General features: G+C 38.0%; 1 protein-coding gene across 1 annotated transcript in view; it reads left to right on the forward strand.

Moving 5' to 3' along the window:
• LOC135212225 (arp2/3 complex-activating protein rickA-like) overlaps positions 1 to 21,883 on the forward strand; it is a 25,516-nt gene extending 3,633 nt beyond the window's left edge. The window contains exons 2-4 of the mRNA XM_064245666.1: positions 6,418 to 6,745; positions 21,000 to 21,145; positions 21,784 to 21,883. Of these exons, the coding sequence (XP_064101736.1) occupies positions 6,418 to 6,745; positions 21,000 to 21,145; positions 21,784 to 21,883 (574 nt within the window). The remainder of the gene's footprint in view (positions 1 to 6,417; positions 6,746 to 20,999; positions 21,146 to 21,783) is intronic.
• Positions 21,884 to 22,500: the final 617 nt, after the last annotated feature.

A 22,500-nucleotide genomic window follows, 5' to 3' on the forward strand; every position in this document is an offset into this window, starting at 1 on the left:
TTGGTCAAATCAATTTCTGAAATGACCTTTGGGGATGATATTCATAAGCTCAGCTGATGATGTTTCAAAAACTTTCTTATATGTGAGTAAGTTCTCACACCGGTTTCCTGCCAACATTTTTAGTTTCATTTCATATCTGTTGGATCGAGTATTTTAATACCTGAGGGATATAGATGTTTATAGTCTACAGTATTTATAGCTATGGTTATCTTCAAAGTTTTCATAGAGTTATCTCACCATGGTCACTTTATATATATGTATATATATAAACACATATATACATATTATTGATCACGTCTGTTAATTAAAATCTCTCTCTCTCTCTCTCTCTCTCTCTCTCTCTCTCTCTCTCTCTCTCTCTCTCTCTCTCTCTCTCTCTTCTGATTCTTTTATTGTAGTGGTAGTACCGTTTGTACATTCGAGCAAAAGACTATAGGCAGTTTCATAAATTTTCGTTCACCTGCCTGACGCACGATTCGTGCCTTATTAATCTATTTTTCTCTTCAAACATTGAAAATCAGTCACTGATATCTTTAGAACAGCATGTTATATAACTGTGTAAAACTATTTTCCCTACTAGAAAAATTGACGTGAACGAAACGAAGTGATAAAAAACCTCATATCACAACCACTGACATTACTAAATAGATAGGAGACACCTATCACTAGTAGTATCGCATAAACAAAGTCCTTATATTATCATTTTAATATTAAGTTGAAGGTAGTTGAATGATTCCATGTGTTAAATTTTACAGAAAACATTGGAAACTCACAAAATGCTATCAAAGATTAAAAAAAGAAAAAAGAAAACGATAACCTAAGAGTGTGAACCATGCGACCTCACTCTATTGCTTTCTATGTCGTGATGTGTGCGGGAATCGAATGTTAATGTGTCATTTATCGGTCAAAGAAACTTTCCCTGCTCAGCAAGACAACTATTGCACTGTATTCGGTGCAAGTTCCTGTTAGAGAAATATCAAGAAAGCCTAATATACCAAAGAGAAATATTCATAGACGAACCAAATTGTTAAGATAACGGGCAAAGTTTTGAAAATGCGTCAGAAGTGGAACTCCTCGAAGCACCACAGGAGAGCAAGACAATGCAGTAGTGTTAATGTTGATGAGCAACATTCATTTGTGAATGTTGAATTCTAGCGCCTAGACACGATATTGTTGAACTAGGAATCATGACTAGGTCTACGCCTATGGCTGGTGTCTGACGAATACTTTAGATGGAGAGGGAGAGATTTTTAAAAATACACTTGAAATCATTGATAGGTGTCTAATGAATAAGTCTAATGAATAAGCAAACCTACCATTGATGGGTGTGAGATTCAGTAAGGCTTACTTTTTTTTTTTTTTAATCGGTGTCCAGTGAATACCACGGATAGGGAGGGAAACAGATTCAATGATGCATGCATTTTTTCAAAACCTAAATAATACATTTTATTATTGCTCAGAATTACTTTATCTTTCATTCCCCAAAATATTTGCATACACTTGTGTTACACCCTGTATGATTGTTGCATCTGTCAAGGAACAACCCCTGAATACAGCAGTAGGTTTTTATTGTAAAAAAAAAAAAAAATATGAAATAGACTTAAACGAGAAAGTCACCTTTCATATTTCCTATCCTTTCAGCTACTTATAATATGCTTATGGCAGTCGGTCTAGCCATACACATGAAACTAATTTTAATTAATTTCTATTTAGAAGGAATTAACAGCTACAGAAAGATTTAACCCAAGATAGCTTTTATGAAGTAAGCCTTTATTAATGTATTCGTCAGCTTTGACTCCCACAGTTTTCCAATGTGTCCCGTGGAAACAGGATGATATGCAAGGAATTAGATGGAAAAAGGCTAAATTATATTCTTTTGATTTTTTATGATTGAATTTTTACTGAGTAAATTATGTTAAGCAATTATGAAAAGTATAAGAAAAAAGAACATGGCCAGTAAAAATAGAATAACGGGAATAATCAAATAAAGCAGATTAATATTGAAACTATCGATTTAAATATTCATTCACATTACGTTTGTGAGAGAGTGTACTGCTGAAAATAGACCTACGTTAATAAGGTATGAAAATCAGAAGTCAAATATAGGCCCACTAAATGCGTCATGCGAATGTTTTTATTGATCAAAGGACAAAATTAGTTTAATTACACATTGCTTTTAAAGAATATTGACGGTTTAATTGTATTATTTATCGGCTGTAGGAGACGAACTGACGACAACCAGTACAGTACTATACGTTGGGTCAAGACTCGATCGGCAGCAAAGCCAACTTCAGAATGATTATGCTGTCACAAAGCTTCAGTTGAGAACAAAATTAGAATTCGTGGATCCGTGTTTATATATTTTCCTTACTTTACAAAATAATTATTTTTGATACGCTAAATAAATATACTCAATTATAATTTAACTTATTGACAAGTAAATAATCTGGCACGTGCATATGGAAGCTTTACATAAAGGACAGTGAAATAAGAAACTACGCCAATAGTTCGTGAGCCGAATGTATATAAAGTTCGTAGCCTCCTTTGGTGCGGTATCCTGCGTTTCTGATTGATGGTATAAGTTTGGTTGCCCTTTCCTGTTCTGTCTCTATGGCGCCCAGAATTGTGATAGCATGCTGTAAGTGGGGTCTAATTGGTAGAGAGAGAGAGAGAGAGAGAGAGAGAGAGAGAGAGAGAGAGAGAGAGAGAGAATATAATTATATTGAAAGATAACTAATAGAGTCAAATGTTACTTTATAAATGAGACCTTGACAGGTCGGAGGATGCAGAAAGGCTAGAGAGGTGAATAAGCCCCGTGTGAAGGAAGAGAAATGTCGAGAGGGAAAGATGACAAATGATGTGAAAGTATGGACGATGGGATGGGAAAGCAACTCCTGGGAAATAAAAAGTTCATATGAAGATGAATCTCTCTCTCTCTCTCTCTCTCTCTCTCTCTCTCTCTCTCTCTCTCTCTCTCTCTCTGTACAGGGAGACTGAAGGATCGATTTTGGTTCATCTCTTCAAAATTCATGATGTGTCTGTTGGCTTAATCTTTGTGTTACTAGCTTAGTTGTCGCTCGATTGTTCATGGTTGTGTTGAACTGGAAATGGAGTATTATTGAATATTGTGTGTCTTGACAAAGGGATTCCCTCTCTCCAAACTCTATAAGTACGCACTCATATATAGTATATCTGTACCATACATATGTGTGTATGCATATATATAATATATACATATAAACACACATAAGCGTGTGTGTATGTATGCATACACATACACACAAAAATAAAGCGTGTGCGCATTTACTTCTCCATTACTTTCGCCAGCAACACGCTGACAAAGACGAGAGAGAGAGAGAGAGAGAGAGAGAGAGAGAGAGAGAGAGAGAGAGAGAGAGAGAAGAAATTCCAATCCCGTTAAAAATCTTTTAGCCGAAGAATCCTTGAGCTGATTGAAAATTCCGGTGATAATTCTCCTGTGAAATATTATGAAGGTTAGCGCCCCTGAGCGCAAGAAAAAAGGCGAGACTGGGAATGGGAATAAAAGATGGGAATGATTGGAGGAATCGGGGCAAAGGAGAAGGTGGGAAAATATTTTTATTTTATTTTGTATTATTATGGTATTTCATGATGCTCTTTGATTGAGAAGCAATGCATGATTAAGATGTCGACTGAGTGGATAAGGGAAAAGAGAGTTGATGAGGAATGAAGAGTAGGGAATGATAGAAATATTGAGTAGATGAGTAAAGGAAAAGAGCGTTGGCAAAGAATTAGGATGATGATGTCGATGGTGAATGAGGGTGCTGTTGAAAATGAAAGGTCATGAAACATAAGAATTTTTTTTTCGTGTTCATGACCCTAGAACTGAACACTATTCAAAGCTTTATTTGAATATATTCAACCAGGTATTTCAGATCAGACTCGAATTTCAGGAAACATTTTGTGGATGGTTTATGAAATATATTGACTTGATGATATCAATAGACGGAATATAAATTCAACCGGAATATTGACAACCGAGTTGAAATGAAATCATTTCCATCATGGAGACAAGGGACTCTACTAAGTTGCTGTCATTCCATTTCAACCAAACAACCCGTCCTACGACCAACCCGGTCGAATAGCGACCAGGTACGAGTGTCACGGCTTAAGTCAACAGAGTTTTTTCAGGAAAGAGATACAGGTCTTTTCTACCTTGGGGGTTGAACTTTGACTCATAACCTAATGAGCTATATACACACACATGCATATGTAATATATGATAATCTTAGCGATACGTGAGTTTTATATACAGTTGAACCACAGCACAGGTGAAAAAATAACAATCTAGGTGTAGGGCCTGACCGGTTTCGACATTATTTTAAACTCGGTGACCTAGAAATTAAGTCGAAACCGTTTAGGATTTATATCAAGTGTGTCATTCTTTCTCCCGTGGTGTATATGTATATATATATGTAATGTAATGTTGTTTATATACTTAATATATATATGAATGAAATGAGCCCAAAGTGTGTGTGTGAGAGGAAGCATTTCTTTCCCCTCCCTTTGATCGGAGCACAAATCGGATCAGAGCTGCGCCAGTCGTCATGAAAATTCCCGATTTGAAGCGCTTGCATGAATTTTGAAGTCGGCTAATAAAATTCAAGGAGGCGTGGGGGTTGGGGTTTGGGAAAGTGGAGAGGGGGAGGGGGTGGGGACACAGGAGGAAAGGAGGGAGGTCGCCTGTAGAGGGGAAGGGGGGAGGGGGTACGGGAGATACGCTCGGAGTAAACACTAAATTCGTATGTCTAGCAAAAGTTTCCCCTCGGTTAATGCGACAAAATTCCCCTCACGGCTAAAGCATAATTATCGGTGGGTGTTTAACGAAGTGGTTTGGATGAGGTTTAACGTCCCGTTATTCATTTTCTATTATTTTTTATTTTCCCGGTTAATGAGGAGTAAGGTGGGCATTGCTTACGCTGGTGACGGTATTTTCATAGTAGACGTTGCCACGATATTTTTGTCTTTTTTCTAATCTGTTCATACCATCTCTCTCTCTCTCTCCAACTCTCTCTGTCTCTCTCTCTCTCTCTCTCTCTCTCTCTCTCTCTCGCGCGCGCGCGCTCAATTTCATCTTAACTTCTTCCGCCACCGTAAAGATTAATCCTTACCTTATTCATGTCTCTTCTGCTGATATTATGTATGTATGTGCGTGTGTATATATATATATATATATATATCTATATATATATATATATATATATATTATAATATATATATATATATATATCTATAAAAGTTTATATATATTCCCACTACCCTCACATACTTTTACACTTATGATACCAACGCATTTTATGTCTTACACGAATGAAATTTCCTTTTCTATTTCTTTTATGCCTTAAATTATTCCGCCAATTACCTTGCCTCTGCACTATTTTTATCCTTCACTTCTTTTTCACGCTTTTGTTACATTTCCCCTCACCCCCCCCTCTCTCTCTCTCTCTCTCTCTCTCTCTCTCTCTCTCTCTCTCTCTCTCTCTCCTATTTCGTTATAGCATTCCTCTCATCCACTTTATTTTTATCCTTATCAGCTTTCCTTACACCACCGTCACCTTTTTCCTCCGTCTTTTCGTTTATCATCATTTCTTCCTCCTCCTCATTTCTACACCACCTCCCTTTTCCATGGTGCCCTACGCCACATCCTCCCTCCTAAATGGCTCTTCTTTCGGGAAATAGCAGTCGTTTTTCGTGATTGGGGAAATTGCAGGTCATTTAACCTGTTTTTTTTTTCTCTCCATATTCGTCATTGGAAAATGTTTTTATATCTGACAGTTTGCGTTGTTAGATCTCATGATTTTCTTCAGTGATATTTATTTTTTTTTTATTTACGTTATTTTTGAATGATTTCTCCAATATAAGAAAAGTAAGTCTGGAGAAAAAGATAGAGGCGATATAAGTTATTGTTCAATGATCTCTTTTTATGATTTCCTTTTAATTGTGTATTTCATTTTTATTATTCTTGCAACTTCAGTTTCAGTGTTTACTGGTCATTGCCTGTTATCGATAAATTTGAAGGAGCAGAGAAAGACGATGCAAATGATTGTTTTTTATATGATTTTATATCTTGCGTTTTTTATTTAGGTTCTTTATAAGTTATTGCTTATATTTCAATTTTAGATTTATTTTGATTTATTTCCTTTATGTTTTTAATGTGAATATTCATTCTTTTAACTTTAGAGCGATATACCTAAAAGAAAATAGAGGAAAAAAATATCGTGTACACCTCTCACTTTCTCCTTTTCTCCAGACCACAATCTTTCTCCTCGTCTCGAAGTATCTTTTTACCCAGTTCTTCAAGCAGCCTCCGGCTCTCGCGCTTCATTGGAGCCCATTACCGCTCTCTTTACTCACCTGCTGCTTCTTTCTCATTTCCAGGGAAGCATCGGAGAAGCGCTTTTGGGGAACACTAAAAGCGCTTCTCGATACATTATGCCTCCTCTCGCTTCCTCCTCCTCCTCCTCCTCCTCCTCCAGTTTCTATCTCCTTACTCCCTCATTCCTCCCGTCCCCTGTCCATCCTTCCCATAAGGTCTTTCGGGCCCACACTCCTCCTCCCTCTTTCTCCTCCTCCTCCTCCTCCTCCCAGTCAATATGATCATATTTCCCCCTCCTCCTCCTCCTCCTCCTCCTCCCCTCCTCCTCCTCCAGAGGCTTCTCTTTTTCCCGAAAGGCCGTTTTCAGAAGACGATGACGAAGACGACCCGGTGTGAATTTTCTCCTCCTCGGCGTCTGTGTATCGACGATTATTGGAGAAAAGGCGCCCGGTTTTGTTGTTGTTCCGGGAGGGGATGTTTGGATTTCATCAATTCGCGCGCCGATCTGCCACGGAGAGAGAGAGAGAGAGAGAGAGAGAGAGAGAGAGAGAGAGAGAGAGTCATGGTTGAATGAATAGGTGTCAAAAAGCTTGAAACTTGACATACTGAACAAGAGGTTTTCAAATTTGTCAGATATATATATATATATATATATCTATATATATATATATATATATATATAATATATATATAAATATATCATATATATATGTGTGTGTGTGTGTGTGTGTGTGTGTTGTTGTGATTGTTAGAGAGGGAGAGAGTCGTTGGTTGATAGTATATTTGTCGAAAAGCTTGAAGCTTGAGACACTGCATATGAGGTTTTCAAGATTTTCCGGTAACTGGAAAATTAAACCACTATACATGTTTGTTTGTGTAAGAGAGAGAGAGAGAGAGAGAGAGAGAGAGAGAGAGAGAGAGAGAGAGAGATGAAAGTCATTTAGGTTTTCCCTTAATGGAAAACTTAGGATTCGAAATTCATTTCCCCTCCAAATGGGTCACACAGCGTCCAGTCGTAGCCAGCCTGGTGCTTCCATTTCCCCTCTTGGGTTGGTTGTCCGTTGGATGGGGGTCTGAGAGAGAGAGAGAGAGAGGGGGGAGGGGAGGGGGTTGTCTCCTCCTCCGAGCGATTTTCCAGGCCGAGTATTTCAATTACTGTCGATGATTGACAGGATTTGGGGGTACTTGATGACGATTGCTTGCAAAAGCGCGACAGAGTTCAGCGCGGTGTTTGATTTTCGACGCTCGGCCGAGCGGAAGAAACTCCCCGATATGCGTGTGATGTATTCATTAGCTCCCGGGTGTTTTCGGGCATTTAAGTGGGTCCTGGTTTCGTCGAAAGTTTGAAATGAGTTTTTTGTGTCTTTTTGTGTAGAAATGATGCGTTTACTTCCGTTTAGAGTCGTGGTTTAAAAATGTATTCAGTGTAGAAACTTTTTCACGGAAAAGGTTGAAGACGTATCATATGTATGCAAAGTAAGATTCCTCCGTATGGAATGACAATATAATTAGAAATGGAGAACTCAAAATTAAAACGAGAAATATATCCATAAATAAAGTATCCATTAAGAAAAGTGAAGTCGGTTATTTGGTTATATAGCTGGATATATATACGTATATATATATGATATATATATATATATATATATTATATATATATATATGTGTGTGTGTGGTGTGTGTGTGTGTGTGTGTGTGTGTGTGTGTGTGTAATTATATCGGTTAAACATGATTCAGTACAAATAGCCAAATCAAGTAAAATGCAAGGAAAATATTATTCCTGTTTGCATCAACATTCAAGAATTTGATGATTTTCCGAAAAGGAAGACAGCATGCACGAGGAACGTCTATTGTACAACCGGTTTTATGTTACTACAAATAGCCTTACGAACGCAACCCGATCTTTTCGAGGTCACACGGTCAAACCATTCTGCGCACTGGGATGATGTCGAAGAATACGTTGATGATTAACCTTGGATTGATGATTGTGTCGTCACAGTATCCCTTGGTTTTTCTGCAAATGCTAAAAAAGACGTTATGCTCCCATTATGTAGCCTACCCTCTCTCTCTCTCTCTCTCTCTCTCGCAATATCGTGCCATGAGCATTTTAGTAATTTCTTTAAAAGTTCAAGCAAAGTTCACCTTGATCTCTTCCTTTATACTTGCTGATACCCTTTGGCATTCAATTCCTATATCATGATATACATGGTGGTTAAATGCTTCTTTCTTCACTTAGATTATCATAAGATGGCAGAGATTACTAGCGCGTTGTCGTATGAAGATATTCTCATCTATGAATATAAACCATCATGAAAAACAGTATACCGAATAAAGGAAGATTCACAATAATTCTTCAGATCCTCGAAGCTTTCTTATGTATCATCGTAGAAAAACAATTTATAGAAAAAAGAAGTGTCAAAATAAGCCTTCAGGTCCTAGAAGTAATCCTATGTATTATGTTAAAAAAAACAACATACATAACAAAGGAAATTTCAAAATAGCCCTCAGGCCTTGGAAGTCATTCTATGTATTATGAGTTGTACTACATTTCCAGCAAGGCTTTCGATCGCCAGCAAAAAATAACGTTCCAGTCCTTATAAGGGAACCTCTCTCTCTCTCTCTCTCTCTCTCTCTCTCTCTCTCTCTCTCTCTCTCTCTCTCTCTCTCTCAAATTATGACCCTTCTCCTTTTTATCTTACATAATAAAATGGTGTCCAGCTCTCTCTCTCTCTCTCTCTCTCTCAGGTTAGTAATATTTCTACTTTTCTTCATTTCACATCATAAAATGGTGTCCAGTTTTTTGGCTCCCCCTTTTGACTTTTATTTTTTTCTGCTATATCTACGCTCTATTATTTTTATGTCGTTTTTCTATCTCCTATTGTTGTTCACCGTGTAAGGGAAGGTTCTTTTATTCGCGTAAAATCTATTGTTTTCATTACAAGTTGTTCTACAGTTATGTTTAACAGTCATTAGCGAGAGTGATATCTACTGCGATTTTGTAATATTTCTTCCTTACGGATTATAGTTTGTTAAAATCCTTTTTCCACCGCTTCTACTTCTCACCATTTACTAATGTAGTCTATTGTCTTTTGTGGTGCTCGTTTATCTATCTATCTATATCTATCTATCTATCTATCTATCTATCTATATATATATATATATATATATATATATATATATATATATATATATATATATATATATGAGCAAAGTTACAGCGTCGAAGGAAAGAGTGCAACGAAGAGAAGCTAAGTATTTTTGGCTTATCAAAACATGGTTGGTCACAGCATCTCATTGTTTCACACTTCCCTTTTTGGCCGTAACTTTGTTCGTTTAATCATTGCGTTTTTACCTTTTCCTGATTTATATCAAACATTATATATATATATATATATATATATATATATATATATATATATATATATATATATATATAAATTAAATTATTTATTCAGTATTAAGCCAAATCTCATTACAAAGAATAGTTCCAAAGAAACAAAATAACCACATGGTAGTCACTACCATGTGCTGCAAATACGGTTTAACTGCTGAATCGTAGATGAACGCTTGTGCAGAAAACTTCATAAACGGCTTTATAAATGTGTACTGACTGCACATCAGTAACACATCGAACTCCGTATACACAGTTAATACTCTCCTTTCTTTTAAATGATGGGCCTTCTTTTCTAACCCATCCTACGCAATATCAAACCTGTCAAGGTCTTCCTCTCATCCTCCATCCTAACATCTGAATTATACCACTCACCTACCAACCTTATGCATGCTCCTCAAACAATAAGGACCATCTCAAAACACGCTGATCTATCCTTATAATGTTTTCGAATATTTTATGTGCCGAACATTTTCAAGCTGCCTTCAATTCATAAGCCTTTTGTAGGTGTTGTGCTGTGTATCATTCCACTTTGATCCGGTAACTGCTGAATCGTAAACGAAACTGTTGCAGTAAACTCCCACAACATTAGTTTTGTGTTTATATATAGTGTGTGTGTGTGTTTATTTGTAAAAGAGTTGGGTATTGTTCGTATATATATAATGTGTGTGTGTATATTTGTAGAAGAGTTGGGTATTGTTCGTACAAAAATGTATAAACTAGCGATAACTTATGAAAAGCCAGTGGGAATAAAAAAAAACAAGAAATTTTTTTATCGTTGCCTACTTAAGAACACTTTATTTTAACCTCAGTTTAGCCTATTGCCGGTTGTATCACACTGCTAAAATTCACTTGAAGACTCAGTTTCTATTAAACATGTTCAGTACTACTTTCTTTTTCTTTTTAAAATGTCATCTCTACTCAGAACTCTCTCTTTGAATCCAGTTTGATCTAGAATTGAATCATATCGATAATGTTTTCGCGGATGTCCCCCGTTGCAATCTAAGTTAGGAGTCGGGAGAATTGCGTTGTTATGGTAATCGCTGCCACTTGCGCTTGAGACTCGAATGACGCCAGAGAGAGAGAGAGAGAGAGAGAGAGAGAGAGAGAGAGAGAGAGAGAGAGAGATCACGGCCAAATGGATCTGTTTAATGGCTCATTAAGGTTGAATGAATGAATAATTAATAATATCTGGCGTCGTGACTACCAGGATCATTGACGCCGAATGAAGCCATTTGGACAACCAATTTGGGAAAAATCCACACACACATCATAAAACTCTTAAAATCCCATATCAGTTATTGTACTATAGCTAGCGCAAAGATGCTACTTACGCAATAAACACCACCAAAGCTAAATTATTATTATATAAATAAAATAGTTTAACCCAGGCCACTGAGCTGACCTTCAGCTCCCATGGGGCTGGCCCAAAGGATTAGATAAAATGCAAGGTCAAGGCCAAAAGCCACGAGCTTGGACCAAACAGGTCTTATAGGATATAAAAATAATGAATTAAGATTAAATAAGAAATTGCACAGAGGCAAAGGCTTTCATACTAGAACACAAACAGGCAATAAATACACGTTTCCATACATTCATTCTAAAAAACCAAAGCTAAAAACTACACACATACATAAAAGCGAAATACCTAAATTTCGTTAAAAACTCCAACTTCTTTTAAAAATTCAACCACACACTCATAATTATACTGCGCTTCTTCACCCAAAATCTTTGTCAAACTGTAATTACCATCTCTATCTCTTTTGTCTTTAAAGTGCTGCTCTCTCAGTTCCCGATGACTAGGACATTCAACTAGCAAATGCTTAATAGTCAATGGGACGAGACAGTCATCACAGTAAGGTTGGTATTCCCACCACTCATGAGATACCCATGTGTCAATCTTGTATGTCCATATACGGAGGCGGCATATCGTTACTTCCCATTTCCTAGGCATAGATTCATATTTCCAAGGGTGTGTACGTGTGGCAAACTCTTTCATTTTATTTGTCCTGCTTCGTTCCATTGCTGTTTCCCATAATCTTGCAATGAACTTTGATATACTAGAAAAAAGTCTCTATATGGTACATCAATTGGTCTTGGTATCATATTGGTTGCTGCTGATTTAGCTAGTTGGTCTGCTTTTCATTTCCAAATATATTTACATGCGCTGGGACCCAGCAAAAAGATATAGTAATCCCTCTACGCTGATGTAGAAATACCCACTGTGAGATTTTCAATGTAATTGGATGATCAGTATTAAAAATTTCAAGTGCCTGTAATGCACTTTTGGAATCACAAAAGATGTGATTATTAGTGGAATTCTGGAGGGGGGTTTTGCAATATGTTCCAATGCTGTTAAAATTCCATACAGTTCCGCTGTGAAGTTCGATGCTACGATGGGTAGTGCTCCTCTGCGACTAAAATCATCACTAAAAACTCCATATCCGACTCCATCATCAGTTTTGGAGCCATCAGTAAAAACAAATGTAGAGCCTGAGTGCTCTGCAGCATGTTCTAAAATAATACTCTGATTTTCTGTATCTGATTTTTCTCTTTTAATACCTTTAAAATATTTACAAATTTAATTACAGGTAATTTCCATGCTGGGGTAATTGGTAAATTAACTGGACATACAGGATTTCTTGACATATTCTTTTTTCCAAGATCTTTTTCACTCTAAAACTAAAAGGCTTAGGAAACCTTGGATGATTTTCATAAAAGTTGTTGAAAGATTTCTATTTGCTGCTTCAAAGGCTTTAGAGTTGGGGATTCTCTGAACCTAAACCAATATCTGATAATTGATGATTGTCGATATAACTCTAGTGGGATTTCTCCCGCATCAATTAATAAACTTAAGATGGGAGAAGATCGAAAGGCACCTGTTGCCAAGCGTATACCAGTAATGATGTACTGAATCTAAGAATAGCAAGACGATTAGATGAAGCAGAAGAAATATATTTCACATCCATAAAGTAATTTTGAAATAATAAGTGATTTGTGTAGTTTTATAACTATCTGCACCCCAGTTGGTATTAGATAATACTTTCAAAATACTTAAAGCTTCAAGGCACTTGTTTTAATATGTTTCATATGGGGAAGCCAATTGAGTTTTTTGTCGAATATGAGGCCTAAGAAGCGTACCTCTTCAACACAGGGTATTCTATGGTTGTACAGATAAAGGTCTGGGTGGGCGGGTGTACTCCCCCGAAGGTGGCAAAAATGCATAATAGTAGTCTTACTGGCTGATATAAATCCCTGTTGTTCAGCCCCACAATTTATTATCTTATTTTATTGTCAATTGTAATTTCCTTTCTGCAACTGACATTCGTGATGCAGCAACAGATATTGAAAGATCATCTACGAATAAGGTACTCAATACATCCTTGGGTATAACAGACGCGACACCATTTATTGCTAACGCAAAAAGTGACACTAAGCACACTTCCTTGTGGACACTCTCTTCTTGGCATCTTCTATCTGATAATGTGTGCCCACTTTAACTTGAAATATCTCACATTTTCAAGAATGCTTGAATGAATAGGGGCAATTTTCCTCGTAGACCACAGGTATGAATTGTCTTAAGAATGCCATCCATGCCTCCAAGCAGTATTCATAAGCTTTCTCAATATCAAAAAAAAATAGTTATATGGTGCTGCTTGGAAGCAAAGCTTCACATATGGAGGTTTCCAGCTGCAGTAGGACATCTACTGCCGAGTGCATCTTTCTAATCCACATTGTGAGGGTGAGAAAATACCATTACGCTCTAAATACCAGACAAATCTTGTATTCACCATTTTTTTCCATCAACTTGCATAAACACCAAGTTAGTGCTATTGGTCGATAACTAGCCACATGAAAAAGGGTCTTTACCTGGTTTAACAAAAGGTAATACAAAAGCCAATTCCCATATGACTGGGTAGCTACTTTCATGCCATAATCTGTTAATTATACTTATTATAAATAGTTTTGTATTTTTGAAATATGCCTAAACATTTGGTAGGGAATTTCATCCGGACAGGGGCAGTGTTAGCGCTGCTGGCCAGGGCAGCATCGAATTCCCTTTCTGTAAAGGGTAAATTATATGGCTCTATCTTATCTGTGGAAAAGTCTAATCGCAGTTGTTCTTCTCTTCTTCTATATTGATATCCAGGGGAACTGTCAGATTTTTTTGAAACTTGGGCAAAATGATCGGCGAGTTTATCACTTACTCTTTTGCGTCGGCGATGAGGTTGTCATTAACTTTAAGTACTGGGGGGGGACTGGGAGTAAATTTCCCAGCAATCTTTTTTATTTTTTTCCATATACTGCAGATAGGTGTTCGGTGGTTAATGGACGATACAAATGACGCCCATGACTGCCTTCTAGCAGTTTTCATTGCCTTTCGAAAACGCGCTCTATTCTGTTTGTATATTATCATGTTTGCTATAGTTCGGAGTCTACGATAACGTGTAAGTGATGTTCTTGTGACTCGGTGTAATAGTGTGAGCTCTTCACACCACCACGGGACTGGGCGTCGCCTGAAAAGACCTGTAGTTTTTGGTATAGAATGCATACCTGCTGTATGGAATGTCCCATTTAATAAATCGATTGCATCATCTGCCGTTGGGAAGTCATTTGCGTCACTTTCTATTTCGCTTAGTTCTTGAAATTTGTTCCAATCTGCTTTTTCAACATTCCACCGTGGAGATCTTTGAACTGGTGGGTCATCATTGGAATTTATTATTATGGGAGCATGGTCACTGCTTTGCCAGTCATCATTCGTCTTCCATCTGAAATCCATCGTGCAATTGGAACTAGATATTGTAAGGTCCTAAGCATGAGACTGTACCTGTCTGGATATGGTAATGAGTGGGTTCTCCGGTATTTAAAAGTCCTAAATCTTCATTTTCTATTATGGAAGCTATAATATTCCCTTTTTGATTTGATGTCACATCTCCCCATAAAGGATGTCTGCCATTTAAGTCTGCCATGAGAAGAAATGGTCGTGGAAGCTGATGAAGTAAATCATTAGTTCTTCTCGAGTGATGGGATTGTTTGGTGGAAGATAAAGGGAACAGAGTGTGTATTTTCGTCTTAGGTGAATTTGAACCGCAACAGCCTGTAAAGGAGTATTTAGTGGGATTGGAAAATGAGGAAGGTCCCTGCGAACATAAATAAGGCAACCTCCATGTCTTCCCACTTCCAAATTATATTGTGTTCTATATGATGTATACTCTCTAGGGCAAGGTGTGTGGACATCAAGCATTGTTTCTTGTAAACATACAGCAAATAGGGGAGTATTTATAGAGTAACACTTTAAGTTCCTCATATTTTGCACGAAGTCCCTGACAATCCACTGTAAAATTGAAGAGAAGGTGTCTAGGTTTTGGAGGGTAGTCCTCTATTCAAGGTCATTTTTGAATGCTTAGTGGATGGGAAGCTTGCTTGTAAATTTTGATGACGATTGTTTTTCTTCGCCAGTTTGCTCATTGATTTTGGTTTTGTCTTTTGTTGGAGTTAATGGAGGAGAGGATGAGGGTGTTCTTACCCTCTTCATTTGTTTTTTTCCCTCTAATTCCATTAAATCAGGCAGAGATTCTGCCTGAGATAATGCAGAAGGTGGAGTAGAGGGAGGTTTGAGGGAGATATCCAGTTTGTTATATGGAACGTTTATTTTATCCGTCTTTGCCGATTGTGCTCTAACCTTACTAGGCTGAGCACTTGGCCCAGTATGTCGGGCCACAGGAGTAGAAGCATCCTTTATTGAGGATGAGGAAGGATCAGCAGATTGGAGTGGAGCCCTAGTGGTGGAATGTTGAACCACAGGGGCTGAGGCATCCTTCATTGAGGATGAGGAAGGAGTAATGGATTGAAGTGGAGCCCTTGTGGTAGTAAGGGCTTTAGAATAACTCTTGGCTCTTCCCAAGAGTCGTCTTGCATGTCCAATACTGATGTGCTCTGTATATGCTTTATTAACTGCTGCTGTTTCAACTTTAAATTCTTCACATATTTTATCAACTGATTTGTGCTCTAGCTGACAATTAATGCATTTAGGTATATCTGAGCATGGGCCATGTTCTAGGGCAGAGCAATTATTACACATCTTATTATTTTTACAAACTTTAGATGGATGACCAAATTTAAAACAATTAAAACATTGTAATGCTTTTGGTTGAAAAGGTCTAACTCGCACTCTTTCATTTTCTATTACTATATGAGATGGTACATTACTGTCTTCAAAAGTAAAAATCATCATGTTGCCATTTGGGACCTTTTTCACTTTCCATACAGTTGGTGGACACATATCTAAAATTTTCTTCTTCAGTAAACTCGTACAAGTCTCTATCAAAAGCCACACCTCTTCCATAGCTAAAATTTAGGTGAGGACTAATTTTCTCTATTATAATCGTTATCAACTTTCATCATTGTTAGCATCTGTGACTGAGTTTTAGATTTTGCATGAATAAGTACAGAGCTTCTTACCAAATCTAGTAATGTCACCACTCATTATGCCACCTATTTTTTGCTGAAGGTATCTACTAAACTTGTAATAGTTGAAGTTCTCCTCCTTGGCTTTAACTACCAGCCATTTAGGAGGTTGGGGACTCTTATTTTGTCAACGTTGCTACTATTGGAGTTGATTGGATTCCATTCTGCAGGTTTTATAAATGTCTAAGGTTTCTTGGGGCTTTATCCTCAAGGCTCCTTTACTAATAGTTACATACATTCAAGGTATCAATACTACAGGTTGCTTTAAAAGCATCTTCATGTTTATCAAATGTTACCCAAGCTTCCCATTTTCCTTCTGTGTCAAGAAAGTTCATACGAATCTCTGCTATATTGCCAAACATGTTTCAAAGATGTCGAGATATCCTCATAGTTACACTGAAAGTGGAATATTTTTCATATGTATAACTTTCAAATGCGTCACTCTACTATTATTGGCATCTGGGGGGTTCAAAGAATGGTCTTTGTTTGAGCCAGAAGTCGTCAACGGTGCCAGTGAGTCCATTTTCCCAGGGGATGTGGGTTCATAGTCCGGATCCATATTTCGTTTACTAAAAAAAAAAAAATAAAACTCTTACTACTTGGTTATATCAAGAAAGTATCGTGAGTCACTCAGGTATTCACATTCTCCACCAATGGCACTAGTGAGAGTTGACTCCCAATGGTCCACCCCAATACCCTACCCATACAGGATAGCACCAATACGTTTGTGGTGGCCCGGTATAAGCCAATCCGCCTGCTGGGAGCTCTGATTCCACTAATGGGAATCATCTCCCACCACAAACGTATTGGTTGGGCTTCCGGACAAAAGCCAGGAAGTCCCACCCCAGAAAACCAGCTCCCCCTGGATTCCGATGAGCCAGTCCCTGGAGATGGTTCCGCCCTCAAGATAGCAATGGGAAAATCCCATTACTTACTCTCAGGTCCAAACCATATCAGGTGGTGACTCAACCACCACAACTCCCACTATTAGCTTCAAATGCAAACCCTTCCTAACCAACGATCCCTTCTCAGACTCACCTTAGTAGTTAAATTAGACGAAAGTGGAAATGTCACCATTTATTGCCAAAAGTTTGTAGGCGTTCCGTCAGGATCCGGCCTTCACAAGAGTGAAGGCAGGATCCCTTACCCCCTCACCACGTGAAGGAACCTACTCGAGGGGTCATTAAGGTTGAAAGGTTAGTCCTGGTAAGGGGAGGCGTATGTGAGAAATGAATGAATATATGTGTATTTGTGTATATATATATTTATATATGTAAAATACTGTGGTGTATATATATATATATATATATATATATATATATGTGCATTTATATATACATATATATACTATATATATATATATATATATATATATATATATATATAATGTGCATTTATATATACACACACACATATATATATATATATATATATATGTGTGTGTGTGTGTGTATATACACACACATATATGTATATATATGTATATATATATATATATATATATCTATATATCATATATATATATATATATATAGTATATATATATATATAATATATATATGACTGGTAAAAATGTTCTGTTACAACAGAATTCCATCTAATAAAGGAGCCCATAAAAACATCAAGATATAGAGATAAAAATACTATATTTCAGAGACTGCTGTCTCCTCTTCAGATAGAGAGGGAGACAGCAGTCTCCGAAATATAGCATTTTTCTCTCTATATTTTGGTGTTTTTATGGGCTCCTTAAATATATATATACACACACACACATATATATATATATATATATATATATATATATATATATATATATATAAAGAATGCTGCATGTGTGTGTTTAGCTTCTTCCAATTTGTATTTAGTCTTCTGGGATGCAGTTGCGACTCACTATAATTGATTTCTTACCTGGTACCTAATTCCAGTGCTTGGATAAGCACGCACACATACGCTTTTGTACATATGTGTATACTATATATTTGTGAAAAGATATGGAAATAATCATTAAAACTTTTATTCAAACTTCATCTCTGCCTATCCTTTCCTTATAAATCATCTCCAGCACAGCTTTTTTTTATATTCCTTTTCTCTTTCATTTACTTTCCTGATAAAAACGTCCTCTTCCTTACTTCTTTCGTTCCTTCCTTCCCTTCTTCCTTCCTTCTTTCCTTCTTTATTTGAAACGAAAGTCATTGTAAATGCAAATTTCGAGCGAGAGCTTCCGGCGGCAGGGCCCCCCCCCCCCCCCCCCCCCCCCCCCCCACGGGCCCCGTAGAGACTCCCGTAATAGGTTTTTTAAGGGAGAGAATGGAAAGAATTACGAGTCCCGGGGAAAGGAATTCGAAAGAACTGGTCCCGAGTGCGATTACTATTCAGGAACTGGTTCAGGTGCGGTCACCAGAGTGGCTTTATTTGATATCGTTTTATTTTGTATTTTGTCTAGATTGGCTTTTGATAATGTGTCTGGACCACATTGAATGATAAAGTTATGTTTAGGGGCGTCCTGAGTCATGCCCTGAAAGCAGTGAAGTTGGCAATTGCCTAAATAACAGTATTGTTTAAGTGATTCTATTTTATACTTTATTCTTCTGATCTGACATACTGATGTTTATGGGAGTCGAGAGTCGTGTCACGAAAGTAGTGAAGTTGACATGACCCTAAATAATAGTTTTGTTTAAATTTCATAAACTTTTTTTTTTTATCGATTATTAAACCTTTATGCTCGACTTACCATTGCTTTATATTGAGGGTGCGTCGAAATGTGTGTTCTTTTTCAACAGGATTGAATCGTAGGCAGTTTAATGATTGTTCTTATTCAGTATCATCTCTAGACCCTGTATGTATGTAGATCAGTCAGTACCCATTCATTCATGTATAATTAGATAGCTGAAACTGTACTAAAATCCATATGTATCTCCTTCCTCTGCGGGATTGAATCGTAGGCAGTTTGATTAGCGTTCTCATTCAGTAGCGTCTCTCGTCCCTTTACGCACAGGTATATGTATGCCTATTCATGCATAATGATTAGATAATGGATACTATACTAAAAGAATTTTAATCATTCGTTTCTGATTTTTTGTATATTGTGATATCAGAGTTGCCAGTTTTATTTGCCTCTTCATAACATCTGTTTGCGAGTAAGTCATCCGACGCTCTGCTTTGTTTTGAAGTGCAAATAGTATGAGAGAGAGAGAGAGAGAGAGAGAGAGAGAGAGAGAGAGAGAGATATGAACAATGTGTACGGTTCTTCAGCATATGTAATGAAGAAAGGGAAATGAGGGAAGGGGGAATTAATTAATTTAGAGAGAGAGAGAGAGAAGAGAGAGAGAGAGAGAGAGAGAGAGAGAGATGGAAATTGCAAAGTGAATGGAGATGGGTTAAGAGTATAATTAAAGACGACTGAGGAATGCCGGGGAAATTAAAAGACGGCGTTAATGAATAGGGAATAAAGCGAAGACGGAAGGCAATTGAAGGCGTAATTAAGGGAAATGATAGATAATGGATGAAATTAAGTCAAGTATTGAGGAGAGCGCGGCGGCTTGGTTAGGGGAGCGTGTATGTGAATATATACATATATATATTTACACACATATATATATATATATATATATATATATATATATATATATATATATATATATATATTATATATATATAAGCGGTGTTCGCTTATTAATGAAGTCACATGCATCTGTGATTTTTTAAGTAGATATATATATATATATATATATGTGTGTGTGTGTGTGTGTGTGTATGAATCTGATGTGTTTATGGTGTTTTTGAGGCCCTTTTAATCTTCATAGCGCACCGTTAGATTACAGTAAAATACATTCAAATATGTATGTATATAAAACGTGTGTGTATGTGCAGACGTATATACAATTTTAATGAAGGTAGAGTGTGTTGTGAAGCTGTGTATGTTTTTGCACACGTATATAAGATTTTTGTTCATTTTTGTGTTGTTGTTCCACATATGTCAATGTTTTCGAACAGTACAGGGCATTTTATGACATAATACACAAATTTCTGTATGTTTCTGTTCATACGTGTATGGAATAATTGAGCAGTGTAGGTTGAGGTTTTATCCTTACTGTGTTAGTTTGCATATTTTTATATTTTTGGTAAAGGCTGATTGTATTGTTGTCGGGCAACAAGAAGAACGCTTTCGTAACACAAGTGATACGAAACCCACGAACCTGGCATGTGCCTGAACGGCGAGAGCGAGTGTCCAGAGAGATACAACGCACTGCAATCAGCGCCTTCATCAAGAGAGCTCTCTCACACTGCTCTTCGTGGAAGGACACGCACACTGAATTAGAACGTGTTGCCCAAGTTCTAATTAACACGGGTATTTCCAACCGGGACATCGAAAAAGCCATTCGCAGAAACATCGATAAGTGGTACAGCAGGAGCCTCGCCCCGTCGCCCTTGAAGACGTCACTCTCTTTTACAAGGGAGCATTTCAACAAGAAATACAAAGAGGATGACGAGCCCTTCGTAACATCATCGAAAGGAATGTCTCCCCCACGGACCCTGCGAAAAAAGTAAAATTGATCATTTACTATAAAAGCAAGAAGACCAGTGGCCTGATTATGAAAAACAACCCAAGCCCCTGTGATGCAGGACCTCTCAGAAAACTAACGTTGTCTACCAATACAAATGCCCTGTCCGGGAATGCCCCGGCGCCTACATTGGTATGACAACGATGCGATTTTCCAAGAGGATACCTGCCTACGCTCAGGAAGGCGCCATCCATAATCATGCAAAAAACGTCCACAATACCAGGATAACTCGGAAGACATTATTCCTAATATTGGTATTATCGATAAGGCAGCAGACCACCGTCGCCTCCGCCTCTTAGAGGCCCTACACATCGGAGGAGAGACCCGCCTTAGCACCTCAAGAGACTTCACTCCTCCCGACGGTGGCACGTAGGGCGCTGCCCGCCGGCACCATAGAGCCGATCGAACGGACCAATCAGTGCCCCTGCCCAATACTATGCTCCCAGTCTCCAGCGTCCGCACGCGAAGAGCAGTGCGAGCTTCCACCTCTGCAAGACGGCTTGACTCAGGGACTTAATCTCTGTTCAGCCAATGAAAACGCAGCGCCCATCAGACAGAGCACCTGGGACACAATAAATACCGCCGAACGACCCCATTCCAATCAGTTCACGCTCACCTTCCTTGAAAATGAACCGATGATAACGGTTGGAAACGTTGGAATTCCATTACTAAGATTTGTTTAATCACTTTTGTTATCATAACAATAAATTAGTATTTTTAGAAAACATTTCTTTAACCAAGATATGAACATCGGCCAGCTATTAGCAAATATCAGCCCTGATGAGAAGAGAATAATAAGAAGAATTGAAAAGACCATATATAAAATCAATTCCACTGATGCTGCCATCATCTTTAACAAAACATGTTTAAGAGAGGGTCTCCTACCTTCATATTATTATTATTATTATTATTATAACTTGTAAAATATCTTAAGCGGACATCGTTTCTTATTTATCTCTGGGAAAGCTCCATGAAAATGCCGCTCCATTAGCGCTCTTTGGCACTAGTGAGGGGGAGGGGGAGAGCGACATCGAAGGCGAGTCGAGTGAAACCTCCTCCGCCGGCGGCGGTGTCAGAGGAGGAGGAAGAAGATCCGACGGCCAATAAATCTTCCTTAAAAGTTTCCCGGCTAACTTACGACCTTCGCGAAGGCTTTGGACCTTGGTCGAAGGGCCTCGCCTCGCCACCCTTCTGCGGGCCAGTCTTCACGGGGGCCTCCGCCACTGCAGTGGTTAAAAGGTTCTTCGCCTAGATCTCCTTTCTCTTTCCTCTCCTGCTTCTTCAGGAGAAGAAGGGATGATGTTTCTGGTTGTCCTTCGCCATTCGTCTTGGGCCAGGAGTTCGATGTTGCTTTGAATGGGGAGTGGTTCTTTGCTCTCTCTCTCTCTCTCTCTCTCTCTCTCTCTCTCTCTCTCTCTCTCTCTCTCTCCTAGCTCTTCATCGCGAAGATGTTTTAATTAGATGCTTGTTGTTTATGATTCTCTCATTCTCTTCGTTGGAGATGATAAGTTCTCTCTCTCTCTCTCTCAATTCTTATTGCTTATGATTCTCTTCTAATCTTCATGGGAGATGGAACGTCTGTAATCTCTCTCTCTCTCTCTCGCTCGCGCGCGCGTACTTGTTAGCAGGGGCGGATGGGGAGTGTCAGTTTATTAATATGCACGGTGCGGTTGAAGGTACACGGCTGACACGTTGTTGCCGTGTGTATCTCTTTTGTTTGGCCC

The sequence above is a fragment of the Macrobrachium nipponense genome, chromosome 40 (assembly GCF_015104395.2).
Source record: "Macrobrachium nipponense isolate FS-2020 chromosome 40, ASM1510439v2, whole genome shotgun sequence".
NCBI classification, from domain to species: domain Eukaryota; kingdom Metazoa; phylum Arthropoda; class Malacostraca; order Decapoda; family Palaemonidae; genus Macrobrachium; species Macrobrachium nipponense.